Source organism: Berkeleyomyces rouxiae (genome assembly GCF_048999995.1).
Source record: "Berkeleyomyces rouxiae strain 22BRR77 chromosome Unknown BrBRR77_ptg000001l, whole genome shotgun sequence".
NCBI classification, from domain to species: domain Eukaryota; kingdom Fungi; phylum Ascomycota; class Sordariomycetes; order Microascales; family Ceratocystidaceae; genus Berkeleyomyces; species Berkeleyomyces rouxiae.
The window spans coordinates 1,291,542-1,304,108 of NW_027396491.1; the positions used below are offsets into that span (position 1 = coordinate 1,291,542).

Here is a 12,567-nt window from a genome sequence, read left to right on the forward strand (position 1 = left end):
CAAGGCCTTCACAAAGGCTTTGGTAGTCTTGTAGCACGTCCCAATCTTTGCAAGGCGCAAGGCCTGGCCATAGCAGACTCGAGGGCCTGCAAGCATTGTACGGCACAGACACAGAACGGGAATACTTTTCCACCAGAGCCCGCCAAAAATAGCAGGCACGTTTTGCGTCCCTCGCTCGTCGGTGGGCAAAACGAACAAGCACGACCAAGGGCAGGAGCCATGAAGGATCACGCCGGCGAAATGTCATTTCCAAATACGGAAGTTTAGGCGATAAAAAGCGATAAAAAATGACTCCAGCTTTACACGCTGCCGATTTTTCTCGTTGCCTTTATACTGAACCTCTCCGCCAAGCAGACACCTTGATTCTCGTTCTCTTGTTCTTCACCTTTCCTTCTCCAAGGACGAGTATGCCTATTCTTCCCATCCTTTAGCCACCGAGGATCAGAATACTCAATGTCCTTGTCTTGACGCGTCTTTAGGTCTTCTTGTCGCTCGTTTTCTTGGCTTCTCCTCCCCTCCTCCCCTCCCCTCTTTTGCCTTCTGCCGGCGACAATTTAATAATATAATTACCACTCAACAAGACCCTCGGAAGATCACGAAGAAGAAGGCCAACAAGTTACCGAAAACTATGAAGTTCGCTAAGGAACTCGACCAGAATCTGGTTCCAGGTGAGTCTCTTCCTGCTCCCAGGAGCAGCTCTTGAGCTTTTCATCATCTGAACTGTCTAACATGGCCACCACCCGTTAATTAGAATGGAGAGTCAAATACCTTGATTACCGCACCGGCAAGAAGCTCGTCAAGGGCATCACCCGCTCGCTCAACCGCGTCAACAACACGCCCGCGACCGCCCGGTCATTCCAGCACTCGCCGTGGCAAGCTCCGCTCTGGAGAGCTTCTTCCATCATCTCGCCCATCATCCACTCCAACAGCCTCCATGCTGCTTCCGAAAACGCAGACGCCAGAGCTCAGTCACACTACCAGTCTTTCGGCCAGCTTGGATCCAGCTCTGTGCGCAACTCTAGCGATGGCCACCCTAGCTCCTCAGAACACACCGATAACGCCGGCCCAAGCTCAAGGCCTTCCTCAACTGAGCCTATCCCTGGCCGACCAAACGACCGCCATGCTACCTTCAAGTTGCCAGAACCCGCTATTGCCGAGGACGACGAAGAGGACGACGATGAGCCTATACAAAAACCGGAAAATGTTGTGACTTCCAACGGTCGGAATCTTCTCAAGCGCGAGAGCCAAAGTCAAGAATCTGCCCCAAAGCGCATGGGTCTGAAAATTGCAATCCCCCCTACCCCAGCCAAAGCTGTCACCTGGACACCCGCTACTCCTAGCGCAAACCCCCTGCGCCGTCTCTTTACCAATGCCAGCATCAACAGCAGCAAAGAGCCTTCTCAGTTGGATGGCCTCTTGCTTGCTCAGGAGCGCGAGCGCACTTTTTTCCGCTTTCTGGACGATGAGCTGCAAAAGGTCGAAACCTTTTACAAGGAAAAGGAAGAGGAAGCTGGAAAGCGGCTCGACCTTCTCCGCGCTCAACTACACGAGATGCGCAACCGCCGCCTCGATGAAATGATCGAGATCCGCCGGAAAGAGGATAAAGCCGCCATGGATGGCTCAGCCATGAGCTTCGATGATGCCTCTACTACCCGCCCCACCACCGCCAACTCTACTATTGCTTCTCGCGCCGGTACCCTCAAGTGGATGGAGCCCCTAAAGTCCATGGTACCCTTCCAAAGACCTGGTCCCAACTCCCGCGCACTTGTCGACATGATTGACTCCCCCAGCGTCGGCGGCATAAACCAGGATGCTCGTCGTGACTACATCCGCCGCCCCCAGAGCCACCAGGTGCCCTACCGCACCGCTAAGCGCAAGTTGAAGCGCGCTCTGCAAGAATTCTACCGCAGTCTGGAGCTCCTCAAGGCCTATGCTCTGCTGAACCGCATGGCGTTTCGCAAACTGAACAAAAAGTACGACAAAGTGGTACACATGCGCCCTTCGCTACGCTATGTTAACGAAAAAGTCAACAATGCTTGGTTTGTGCAAAGCGATGTTTTGGAAGGTTACATTTCCGCCGTCGAGGATCTCTACGCGAGATACTTTGAAAAGGGCCAGCACAAGATCGCAGCCGGCAAGCTGCGTCGCTTTGCCAAGGCCAACGCCGATGTTTCCGGCACCGTCTTCCGCAACGGTCTGCTCATTGGCCTTGGCCTGATGCTGGCGGCCCAGGGCCTCGTCACCGCCGTTGATCTTATTTCACAATCCGACCCGGTGGTCAGGATCAACACCATCTATCTTCTTCAAATATACGCAGGCTACTTCTTGACTCTCCTTCTCTTCTCACTCTTCTGCATCGACTGCTGGATCTGGACCACCAACAAGGTTAACTACCAGTTCATTTTTGAGTTGGATCCTCGCCACCAGCTCGATTGGCGCCAGATGTCCGAATTCCCAAGCTTCATGACACTGCTCTTCGGATTCTTCATGTGGCTCAATTTTTCTCGCTATGGCACCCAGGCCATGTTCCTCTACTATCCCATCATCCTAATTTGCCTTTCCCTGCTCATTATTTTCTTCCCTGCGCCGATCTTTCGCCCCCGAGCGCGCAAGTGGTTCATCTACTCACATGTAAGTGGCTCAGTTCCTGATTTAACTCGTCTAATCTACAACTCAATGCAATGCTGCCGAGTGACAAATCGCAATGGATAGTTTCTAATCCCCATTTAGTGGCGTCTGCTCTTGGCGGGCTTCTACCCTGTCGAGTTCCGCGACTTTTTTCTTGGCGATATTTACTGTTCTCTCACATATGCCCTCTGCGTAAGTGCACCCCTGTCTAGTCTCTTGTCCCTGTCTTTTCTTTTCTCTCTTCCCTTTTCTCCCTGTGCATCCTTTTCCCTTATTCTTATTTTATCTTTGTCTTTTTTCTAAAACTAACAACAACCTTGTTCTAGAATGTTGCATTGTTTTCCTGCCTGTACAGCAAGAGTTGGAAGCAACCTGAGCTGTGCAACTCAAACCACTCGCCCATCATGGGCTTTCTGGCTGCCCTGCCCCCGATTTGGCGCTCGCTTCAATGTCTCCGTCGTTACTATGATACCCGCAACTGGTTCCCTCATCTGATCAACTGTGGCAAGTATGCCATGTCCATCATGGCCGCCATCACGCTTTCCATGTACCGCATTGACCGGTCACACAGAAACTTTGCCATGTTTGTGACCTTTGGCTGCATCAACGGTGTCTACACCGCCATCTGGGATCTTTTCATGGACTTTTCTGTTCTGCAGCCCGGTGCTCGTAAGTATCTTCTTCGCGACATCCTTGGCCTCAAGAAGCAGTGGGTCTACTACGTTATCATGGTCTTGGATCCTCTCCTCCGCTTTTCATGGCTCTTTTTCGTCATCTTCCGCAAGAACGTCCAGCACTCGGCTGTCATTGCTTTTGGTGTCGCTCTGGCTGAGGTCCTTCGTCGTGGCATGTGGACTTTGCTTCGTGTAGAGAATGAGCACTGTTCCAACGTTGCCCAGTACAAAGCTGCCCGCGATATTCCTCTGCCATACAAGATTGAGCTGTGCGACGAGATGGAGCCTTCCAACAAGTTCAACGGCAAGAAGTCCCGGTTCAACTCTCCCGACCCCGCCACTGCCACTACGGGCTCTGCTACTCCTCTGTCTGGCACTACTGCCTCTCCAAACCTTGGCTACACATCTGGTGCGCAACCTACGACCACTGCCGATGTCGAGAACCATGCCGGCAGCAGCACCGGAGCCATGCACCACCGCAGAACAGGCACGACTGGCTCCGTTGGAACCTTTGGTCTTGCTATCTCGCGCATCATGGCTGAGGCCCATCGCCAAGACTTTGAAAAGCGCCGCAAGCCCGAGGATGAGGGGACTGAACGTCGCCGCCACCAGAGCACCGAAGAAGATGACTACTACTATGATGATGATGATGACGATGATCTGGACCAGGCCGATGTTCCGCCGGTCCAACGCACATCTCTCCGGGACGCGGGTGCCAACACTCGGTCTAGCATGGGCTTTGAAAGCAACGTCCGGGCAAAGCATTAGATAGCGCATTTGCCGTCTGTTCGTGTTCATTTCTTTTCACTTCACTTTCTCTTCCACCTTCATTTTCACTTCGACATTTCTTTTTTATTTCATGCCATCTATAGAATGATACCATACTGGATAATGCCTAATAAGCACCCAACCAATATACGCAATAAACATAATCAAAAAAAACCCTGCTTTTCAATTAGTCTTGTGATATTTGTGTCTGATATGTTGTCATTAATGACACTAGTAAATATGAAGCAAATTGCATTTGACAAAAAATAAAAAATTCGACAACCAATCTGCTGTCTCAACAACACCATGATCCTCCTGCGTATTTACATGTATATCATCACTGTTCATAGCTTAATGCCACTCTCCGTCAATTTGCTCCCACAGGTCCAAGAAGCCCTTGAAGAACTTGACTCCCAGACCAGGATCCAGGGATCCCGTAGTCGCGCGCACCGAATGCATGCTCAGCTGCGGCAGACCGGCATCCGCAGCCTTGACGCCCATCATGCTGGACAAAGTCGGGCCAACCGTACCGCCGCTACGACTATCATTGCGAATCATAAACGTCTGCGTCGTGCAGCCCGCCAGCTCGCCGACACGGGTCAGCACGCTCGTCGACACGGCGTCGGTGGTCATGTGGCCGTTGCTGTCGGCGCAGATAGTCACGCCGACGTTGAGGCGCGCCATGTGCTGGTCGAGATAGCTGCCGAGGAAGTTGGGGTTGGCAGCGTGCGTGACGTCGGCCGACACGAGGAACGAGCGCGAGTAGGTCTGGCCCAGAAGACCCGGACCAAAGGTTGTGCCAGCGCTAGCGCCGGCGAGCGCCTCGACCGAGCGCTCAATCACCATTGGCAGGAAGTTTCCCTTGGCGCCCTGGCGCAGCAGGGAACCAATCTCTTCGTCGTCAAAGAGAGCGACCAGCTTGATGTAGCTGTCCGACGGCTTATGCTCGGCGGCAATCAGACCCTGAAGGGCGGCCCAGCTGCACAGCTTGTCATCGATACGACCGCCAAAGATGAACTCGTGGTCCATACCGCCAGTTTGGGCGGGCTGAGAGTCGTACAGTTCTAGTTCCCAGTTCACAATGAGACTGTAGTCGCTGATACCCAGCTCCTTAGAAATCAGCTTGACTAGTTTAGGGGGCTGCTTGCTAGCAAACGATCCAGCACCACCCAGCGGCTGGGCCGGAGGCGAAGCTGTGGACAGGTCCGAGTTGTCAAGGCCAATAATGGGGACAGCCTGGGTCTCGGCGTTGTTGTTACCCATCATACCAACACCAAAATGAGGGGCCAGGGTGGGGATGCGGGCAATGGGCCAGCCCAATTTCACTAGCTTTGTGCGCGTCTTGCCGCTCGATGGGTCGCGCACAACGACACGGCCACCAATGCTCAAATCGCGATCCCACCAAGTCGGGTTCAACCCACCAGCGTACGGCGCAACGCCCAGCTCAACGTATCCTGCACGGTTCGGCTTCGTGCTCAAAGGCTTGAGCTTGGCTGTGAGGGCATCGATGTGGCCGGCAATCATTCCGACACCGTTGCCGGGCTTGTAAGACTCGCCAACAACAAAAGCAATCAAGGCACTGCCATTGCGGGTGGACCAGTACTTGCCGCCAGGTTGGACTTTGCCTTGCCAGTTATCGCGCATTGGGAGCTGTACAGAAGACGAGATGTTAGTGGCAAAAAACCATGATACAGGGCTCGAGTACTTTATAGGGTTGATTGTACCTCAGTGAAACCAGCCTCTCCCAGCTTTTCTTTGAAGTACTCGACGGCATGGAAGATGGTTGGGTTGTCGGTCAAGAAGGAGCAAAAGGGCTCGGTGTACACCTCGGGGCCCTTTGACTGAAAGGCGCAAAGCACGCACTCTTGGCCATGCATTTGCGGGACCATGTGCGCATGCTGTTGAGCGCTCAGCTGCGAAGCACAAGAGTAACACACGGTGTTCTTGGAGGCGGAGCTGCTGTGCGAGAAGTCGCCAAGCACAAATGCGCGCTGCGCAGGAGTCTGCTTTGAAGTTGAAGCAGCAGTGGAAACAGGCGCAGGAGCAGGCATGGGAACAGGCGCCGGGGCTACGTTCAGGCTCTGAGTCGATGGCCGGTGCTGGAGCCACGAGGCGTGGACGTACGGATTGTACGGCTGCTGGTGCAGAGCTTCATTGCTAAGACGGCTCATGTCAACCTCGGGGTTGAAGCCTGATTGGTTGTAGTGGTTGCTAACCATGTTGCAGTTGGTGATGGTGAACGATGATGTAATGACTGGAGATAACGGATGGCTGGGCGGAATTGGCTGTGGAATCAGAGAAGAGATTCACAAAAAAGGTTCAATGGCAAAAACTCGAGCAATGGGAATGTGAAGAAGAGAAAAAAAGGACAAAGAGAAATAGTTACCAAAGCTGAAAGAAGTAGATAAGTACGGATGATAAATAAGATGATGAGGAAGGAAGAGAGAAAAGGCAACTAGACAGCAAACGGAATGAGACATATAAGGGAAGCGCGAAAGAGCAGTTCCGTCACAAATTGGTGTAGGGAGCTTCCTTCCTCTCCAAAAAAGTCGATGACGAAACGCTCTCTGGGCAGTTGCAATCCGTCACCTGCCGTTTCCTTCCCCCTCGACCCCTGACGCTTAGAGGGGAGGCTTACAAACGCAGCCAATCAGAATGCAGACAGACCTGCTTCCGGGTCCACTTGGTGCATCATAAACGTTAATGGGGGGGCGGGAGCAACTACACGACTTCATGTGTTCCTTCAACCTGGGCGTTTTGGGTAGTTACTATGGCTCAGAACCCGTAGTTTAATACAGCCTCACATTTCGTCTCGGGCGAATTTTAACGCACGTGATACAATTCTCAAAAGAAAAAAAAAGACTCATATTTGTATTGACTCAATAAGCCACACCGAAGCCCCAACCCATCAACTAGACGTTTCTTCGTGACATAAGCTGAACATAAAGCTACACCCTCTGCAAATCATACACCGCCTCAAAACAAATCTACTGCTACACACACATGTACAACATGTGCTCGACCGCCTCGCAGGGGGCCATTCCCTCCGTCTTAGCCTGACTCACGTCCTGCTGCGTCAAAGAACTTGCGGCCGTCCTTGTGGCACACAACCACCAGCGTTGGCACATACTTGCCCGACTGGCCATCCCGGCGCTTCTTTATTTTAGTCACCACTGCCGTCCCACAGGCCAGGAGCAGGAAGCTTCGGTCTGTGAGCTCGTCGTGCGCGCCGGCAGCGACACCCGAGATGGCTCCGCCCTTGAGATCCGGCGACCATGCGCGGCGGAACGGACGCTTGCCGGCATCTAACGGCAGGTCTGTCTGTTCAACGTGGCAGAACACGTTGCCTGAGTCCTCGCGCTCGCCGAATATGACGACAAATTGCGCATCGCTCGCGGGGTCGGCTCCCATGAGGAAGAACTTGAGGGCGCCTGATGCGTTGACCTGGAGGCCGGTGTTTGTTGCAGCGCGGAAGTCGGTTATGGGTATGCCGGAGAGACTGCCGTCAACACCCTTGGCTAGCTGGGGGTGCGTTAGCTTTGCGGGGGCAGGGTAATGCGATATGATTCGCAGTGGACCTGTGTCTGTATTGTTCATGACGCGGATGTTCAGAGAACGCGTAACCTCTGATGGGGGGGCCAGATCAACAAATGACAAAGAGTCGCTTGACTGCGGCGAGGTCTTCCAGGAGGCGACATGTTGGTGTGTGTTTGCGCTCCGCTGTAGGTACATCTTTTTAGGGTGGAAGCGGCTGCGGAATATCATTGGCACTGCGACAGGAGACTTTCCTGGTGTTCTGCGGGCCCAGAGCTTTCCGTTCCACGAACGAGATGGCCGGTAAACAGTCATCCACACACAAACCATCATTTTCCGACTACCAACTCTGGAGGAGCTATTGTCACTGGTGGTCATTGGAATTGGCGACAAGTTTCCGCTAGTAACCACATCGGTAAACAGCCATGCCAGTACCTCAGTTTCAGTAGCGTCATCGGCGGCCTCAATGTCCCCTGTCGGATCTTTACCTGCCAACGGATCAACCAACAACGTCATTTCAATTCCTCTATTATTGATGACAGGGGCGTCATAGGCAAACTGGCTGGTCTTTGATGATGAATTGCGGCTCACATGACGCTGGACATGGCGCCACTCGAGAGTTGTGACATCGGGGTACATTATAGAATCTGTATCGTCACATCCGAAGCGTGTTGATGGCATAAAGGTGGAGAGGTCGGGTCGGCCGAAACTAAAGTACCCTGGAGACAAGCATCCAGAGTAATTCTCGGCATTCTTTACCTCGGCAGAGTTGCGGTAAATATTTGGTGACCAAGCCAGCAATGAAAGGTCTTCGGTTGTTTGGAGAATCAACTCTTGCAGTCGAGTCCAGGCTTTCCGGCCTTCGCCGTACATGATTGTCATGTTGATGCCGAAAAGCCCAATGAGACAGTAGGCCTCGTCCTCTGGTCTTGAAGTATATCGACGAGCTGCCCAGCTCAGGCGCTCTGCCACGCTGCATGTAGCTAACGCCGCTGTGCCTCGCAGGACCTCGGCACGGATGCCGGTGATGTGACATAGTTCGGTTTCTAGACTGCTTTTGGTGCCAATCTCTGTCCAATCCGCAGCATAGAACTCGACGTCGCGCGGAGCAATCAGCTCACTCAGTGTCCAACCACGCTCGAACCACTGTGAGTCGCCAAAGTAAAAGCGCGGTACGTCGCCCAGGTAGACATAGCATACTGTGGCGTCTTGATACCAGCAGTAGCAAGAGTTGATGAACTCTGAGATATCGGAGGGCGAGGTCTGATCGATACATACGCTGTCAATCCAGATCCATTCGTAGCCGTCTTCTTGGGCTTGACGACAGCTGCCGCTGATCTTGCGGTAGCCGCGGTAGGTGGACGCCGTCCCAGAAACAAGATCTTGAAGTGAGGGGTCATCGGGTTCTCTAACGTGGGAAAGAATGGCGTACTCAGGGATATTTCCGTGTGAGAACTCTGACAAACGGTGTGTCAGAGTGTTGAGCAACCTCATGCTAGAGAATGTGTGGAATTGTGTGAAGAGTAGGGAGGGAAACAGTCGGTCTAAGAGACTACAGCTCGGGACGAAGAGCAAGAGGCTTGATATGTCCCTTTCTAATAGCACGTATGGGGATGTTGGCTTTGGAAAAGAACTGAGAGTTTTCCCTTGGACCAGTCAAGAGAAAATAAAGAGTGAATGAAGAGAAAAAAAGCCTTCACGATGTAAAAAAGGAAAGGCGAGTATCAAAATAAGCGAAGCAGACAATGGCACGGTAAAGAGAAAGAGGCATAGAAGAGCAAGAAAAGAAAAAGAGGCAAAGAAGAAGCAAAACAACAGAGAAACCTGAAGAACCGGCCGCCTTGTTCGGGGAAGGACAAACAAAGACGAGACGTGCACAAAAATCTCGGCGAAAGGAAACGCGCCACTCCAAACACCGGCGTCGCAGACTGGCAGGCCAGAGGGTGGTGGCCACTATAAATACCACGCGGCCAGAGAAAGGCACACAAGGCAAGGGATCTGTGATGGGTGATGTTGGATCTGCAGCCTACACAGCATTTCCATCTTTTTCCGCCCTTTCACCGCCATCCCATCCCACTGCCGGGGGTGGCTGACCTGGCGCCGGCGGCTGGCTGTTTTTGTTATTTGTTGTGCGTTGGTGTGGGCTGGGCTGGATTGTACCTGGTTGTATCTCTGCATCGAGGCAGGGAACAGCATTGGAAAGTCGTCTGCACAACAAAATCACCATCTGATTATCCTGGGATGTGCCAAACCCCAAGTATCCCAGGGCCTGGTCAAGGAGGCGGCGCGGCCCCCGGGGTGCAGAAGAACGACAATTTAGAGAACGGCTGGCTGCCTGGGTGGATATGGGATGAGTGCGGGGAAAGAAGAAGTGCATATGCATTCTCATACTTGCAGGTGTGTTTCTGGTGTTTGAGGCTGGTCGTTGTTCACCACGCACTAACTAGTTGATGCCTTGTGCTACTTGCACTGTGTCTTGTTCTGTGCTTCTTATATTGGGTGCAGCTGCGGCTGGATGCAGAGTTACATAATCCATCGGGTCGTCTAGATGCTAGATGCTAGATGCTAGATGCCCCACTTATCACAACCGCTCAAGTTAACTATCAGTGTCATTCGTCTCTGCCCCAAGACCACAAACTCAAATACCACCGCCCACTTGGCAAGGTTAAGGGTCGGACAGAACACAGCCATCACCCAAATCTTACAGTGGCTCCCAGCGCGTCCATGGGTCGACGGGTTTTCAGGCACAGTTAAAGGAGGCCCGGATATTTGTCCAAGACAGAAACTCTGCTCCATGGTCCCTGTCTGTGTCTCTGGGTCTCTCCCTCAGCTCGCCCTTGGGTCACCAACAAGAGCCCTTCGACTTCTTGTAACAACGCCGCCTCCGACCGGACCGTGAGCGCCTGATACAGGCACATACAGGGCCCGCATGGCCTGTATCTGCTGCCACAATCAACCTCTGGTCTGATCTTTGCCCAGCTCACTCTCAGACGTCCCCTTTTTTTTGTCTGTCCCAAAGAAAATGTCTGTGCAGCAAGTGTGACATGTGAATGTAAATAACTACCAGTAGTTCGCTAGAAAACTATTGTATCGGCTTCGCCCTTCACCAGGACAATGGCCAATGAACCAGCCATTGCCGCTAAAGCAGAATCTCGCGTCCGCGTCGGAGAAAAAAAAGAGACGAAAAAGAAGGCCCAGAAGAAGTTGGCAACCAGCATGTGTGTTCTTTGTGGCTGGCTCAGGCTGTGGGACGGGATACAACCTCTTCCTCCCAGAACCATACGATCCAATCATCTAATCAACACATCTGCGTGCTACTTGGCGTCTTTGTGCTTACTTTCTACTTGCATACATTCTTGTCTCTATCCTTCGTCAACTAGCTCTCATTGGCTGCTCACATCTCACTTGTTGGTCATGTCTTTCGCAGTGTCTTTGGTACATGTAACCGGTGCTACCTGCTCACATCTGTGACTTTCTTAACTGATGATCTATCAAATCACCAGACTTTGCACAAAACATTCATTAGGGTCTGTATATAATGCGATCATCTTTGCTTCACCAAGGGTTTACCTCTCCAACCCACCTCTCCTTCCCCCCTTGGCTTCCTTTCTTTTCAGCTGCAGACTAGCCACCCCAGAACGTCAACTTGACAAGACGAACTTTGGCTGGGCTGCCTGCTTGACTGGCCTCTTGCTTTTTATCTGTCGATCACAAGTTAACAAGGGCAAATCGAAATACTACCCCAAAGGACCCCTTCAGACGGCAGCCACTTGAGTGCAGCTACTGCAGCTACTACTCTGCTCATACAAATATAAACACGGCCAGCACAAGACTCCATCACCGTCTCTCTTATCTGTGCGTGGGTCCGTAAATCGTCAATATGCAGATGGCGGGGAAAATCCCCTATTCACACAGGGGAAGAGTGTGTGTATACAGGTACAGGCACACAACCCTAAGACAGTTTCAATCACAACTTGCATGGCAGCCCACACTATCGCAGGCGGTGTTTCAGGTCCCTTTGGATTTCTGTGCAAGATGTGATGTGATGTGATACGATTGCTAGTACAGGTATGAGCACATATCATGTAAAAAGACCATATATTTGTAAGGTGTGCATCCTGCCTCTGATCGTGCAGCTACTTTTACATGAGCCATGCGGTTCTCGTTCTCTGCACAATCCCTTCGCCTAAATAATGCAAGGTAGCAGTGCAGAATTGCAACAAGGGATAGACATCGTCAGCCCTCCGAAAGCCCAAAGTCCAAAACGTACTTTTAGACACAGAATGCAAGTGAGATGCGAATATGGAGCGGACTGCTGCTGTTTATTTGTTGAAACTTCAACCTCTACATTGAAGAATTGAAGAAGGTTTGTAAGCATGTCACGTAGATGGTTTGAAGGCCGGTCCTTGTCATCCAGCCTCTGCATGCGACACAACACTTTACCGTTTTTTTCTTTTCTTCATTCTTCGATATGGGGGTGTTAGTAGGGATAAATCTTTATGGTTGCACTAGTTGTATATATGCTTTCCGCTAATCGTAAAGGGAAAAAGAAACCAACAAAAAAAGCCCCTGGATTGATGAGTAGGAAATATTTGGACGTGATTATGAGGCAGCCCGGAAGTCGTTGAGTTGGTTCATGTCTAGCAGCATGGTAGACAGGGGCTAACTATCCTTTATTGTGTGTAGCGACGGCGCTTGTAGCCATGTCTCAGGAGTGAGTACTTGAAGAAGAGGGCGCCAACGACCAAAGCAGTTGAAGTCAAACATATATATAGCACGTTGGGTTTTGATAGACGTCATTGAGCTCCTTTCATGCGCGTAGACTGACATTCGTCCATGTAAATACGAGCTGACATGGCTATCTAATGTCTACGCTATTGGGTGCCGTCGTTTTGGGTGTGGGTTGGAAGCTCGTGTAACATTGATGCCCACCGCCAACTCTAGTGGCCTTGGACCGAGTCCA

The 12,567-nt window shown here is 51.8% G+C and overlaps 3 protein-coding genes across 3 annotated transcripts; 1 reads left to right on the forward strand and 2 right to left on the reverse strand.

The window, feature by feature from the left end:
- Positions 1–628: 628 nt before the first annotated feature.
- BROUX77_000397 (uncharacterized protein) lies at positions 629–4,070 on the forward strand (the record flags this gene model as incomplete). The annotated part of the gene is made up of 4 exons (XM_073748677.1): positions 629–668; positions 752–2,631; positions 2,731–2,820; positions 2,955–4,070. 4 exons carry the CDS (start codon positions 629–631, stop codon positions 4,068–4,070), a joined length of 3,126 nt encoding a protein of 1,041 aa, XP_073608634.1.
- A 351-nt stretch (positions 4,071–4,421) lies between these two features.
- Positions 4,422–6,289, reverse strand: BROUX77_000398 (uncharacterized protein; the record flags this gene model as incomplete). The annotated part of the gene is made up of 2 exons (XM_073748688.1): positions 4,422–5,720; positions 5,795–6,289. The coding sequence occupies 2 exons, from the start codon at positions 6,287–6,289 to the stop codon at positions 4,422–4,424; spliced, it is 1,794 nt and encodes a 597-aa protein (XP_073608635.1).
- An 832-nt stretch (positions 6,290–7,121) lies between these two features.
- BROUX77_000399 (uncharacterized protein) lies at positions 7,122–9,098 on the reverse strand (the record flags this gene model as incomplete). The annotated part of the gene is made up of 1 exon (XM_073748699.1): positions 7,122–9,098. One exon carries the CDS (start codon positions 9,096–9,098, stop codon positions 7,122–7,124), a length of 1,977 nt encoding a protein of 658 aa, XP_073608636.1.
- Between the last annotated feature and the right edge of the window lie 3,469 nt (positions 9,099–12,567).